The 1,953-nt window shown below is 55.0% G+C and overlaps 1 protein-coding gene across 1 annotated transcript in view; it reads right to left on the reverse strand.

Moving 5' to 3' along the window:
* GGT5 (gamma-glutamyltransferase 5) overlaps window positions 1-1,953 on the reverse strand; it is a 41,464-nt gene that overhangs the window by 19,278 nt on the left and 20,233 nt on the right. Inside the window, 1 exon segment of the mRNA XM_011967996.1 lies at window positions 693-825. Within this exon segment, the coding sequence (XP_011823386.1) occupies window positions 693-825 (133 nt within the window).

Raw genomic sequence — 1,953 nt, forward strand, 5'->3', positions numbered from 1 at the left:
GTCTGCTGTGGGAACCCAGCCTCTTCTTCGGCCTCGCCGCTTTTTTTCCGTGGACTGCCTCAACCTCCCCCTGGAACCCTGGGCGCCTGTCCATGTACCCTGGAGACTTCTTGCCGCCTTATGCTTCTTGCCATTTCTTCCAAGTCTGTATCTACCTGCAATAGCTCATCACTTCCACCCAGGAGGAAGGTCCCATCATCCTCTCTGTAGGAAAGAGGGCACTGATGCTTGGCAGAGCACTTCCTGGGGTCTCAAGGGTCTGCTCCAAGCTCTTGCTCTCGCCCCTGTCACACTCCAGGCACCCTGGCCGCACCTGCAAACTGCACTCCGAAGTGGCAGCCCTGCCCTTCCGGTGCCAGCCCCCTCTGCCTCAGAGACCCCAGTCCCCAAGCTCTCTGGGGTGGACGCCACTTCTCTGGATTCTAAATAGGTCCCCGCGTGGTACCTGGTGCTGCATCCACCGCTTCCACCAGCCTCCTGGTCTGGGTCCTGCTGATTCTGGTCATTACTCACCTTCTGGTCAACCCGCCCTCCCCTGCAAGCTGCCCCCAGATGCAGAGGAATGCCCCCTCCATGTCCCATTCCCTCCACCAACAATAGCTGATGTCCTTTCTCCTGGCCACGTGGCCTCTCAGGAAGAGGCGCTGCTAGGCTGAGGGCCCTGGCAGTCTCTCTAGGTCCCCGTCCCCCACCTTTCAAAGGAGAGATAGGACAGAGGCAGCAGAAACTGTGGATGGAGCAGGCTTCTGACTGGGTGCTGCTCCGGCTGTGACTCCTCACCTCTCAGAGCCGCATCTTCCATGTGCGAACAGGAGCCTGCAGCCCCTGAGGAGGTGGCATCTCTGCGCATGGGAAGTCAGACGCACTGAGTCCAGATGCAGGGAGGGTGCTCCAGCCTCAAGGGCGCAGGAGGAACCTCCTGTCCTGGGAGGCCAGAGCTCAGCCCCAGCTCTGCCACCCTGAACTCCCAGCACTTCTGTAGCCTGGGCATCCTCATCTACAAGACGTGGTAGGGGTGGATGGAGATCCCCAGGGTTCCTCTGTGGCCCTGGACAGGCAGCCGGTGTTGGGGACACGATTCACACCCTGTGGCGAAGAGGAGCAGCAAATGTGCCTGTTCTCAGCGGCACTAGCTGTACTGTTTCATGCCCACACAACCCCAAGAGATGGGAGTCCTTACTGTCACCCTCTCATTCAGATGAGGAAGCAGTGACAGAGAGGCTGAGACACTTGCCCAAGGCCACTGATATGGTTGGGCTCTGTGTCCCCACTCAAATCTCATCTTGAATTGTAATCTGCAAGTATTGAGGGAAGAACCTGGTGGGAGGTGATTGGATCAAGGGGGTGTTTTCCCCCATGTTGTTCTGGTGATAGTGAGAGAGTTCTCATGAGGTTTGATGGTTTTGTAAGGTGTTCTTCCTCCTCGCACTTACCTCTCCTGCCACCATGTGAGACGTGCCTGCTTCCCCTTCTACCATAATTGTAAGTTTCCTGAGGCCTCTCCAACCATGCAGAGCTGTGAGCCAATTAAACTTCTTTCCTTTATAAATTATCCAGTCTTGGGTATTTCTTTATACCAGTGTGAAAACGGACGAATACACACAGCAAATCACATCACCATAGTTGGTGACCAGAACTGTGTGGCCCTGAGTATGTGCTCCTGATAAGGACATGGGACACCAGCTAGAGAAGGGGCTCTCCCTGCTCTCATGGGGACGTTCACAAGGAGACCAGGTGCTCAGTGCAATATCTGGGGACCTCCTTGAGACTAGGGCACATGGGCGTCACAAGCTCCTGAGGGGCTGTGCCCTGCTGACACTGCTGAGTGTGCTTGGAGTGTAGAAATATTTTCAACAGAAGTGGAGCAGAAGGGATTTCTCCTAAACCCTCTGTTACCCAGAAAATGGCATGGACTGGAATTCTGCATTTCTTTTTCTTTTTTTTTTTTTTTTT

This window comes from Mandrillus leucophaeus, unplaced genomic scaffold, assembly GCF_000951045.1.
Source record: "Mandrillus leucophaeus isolate KB7577 unplaced genomic scaffold, Mleu.le_1.0 Scaffold820, whole genome shotgun sequence".
In the NCBI taxonomy this organism is placed as follows: Eukaryota; Metazoa; Chordata; class Mammalia; order Primates; family Cercopithecidae; genus Mandrillus; species Mandrillus leucophaeus.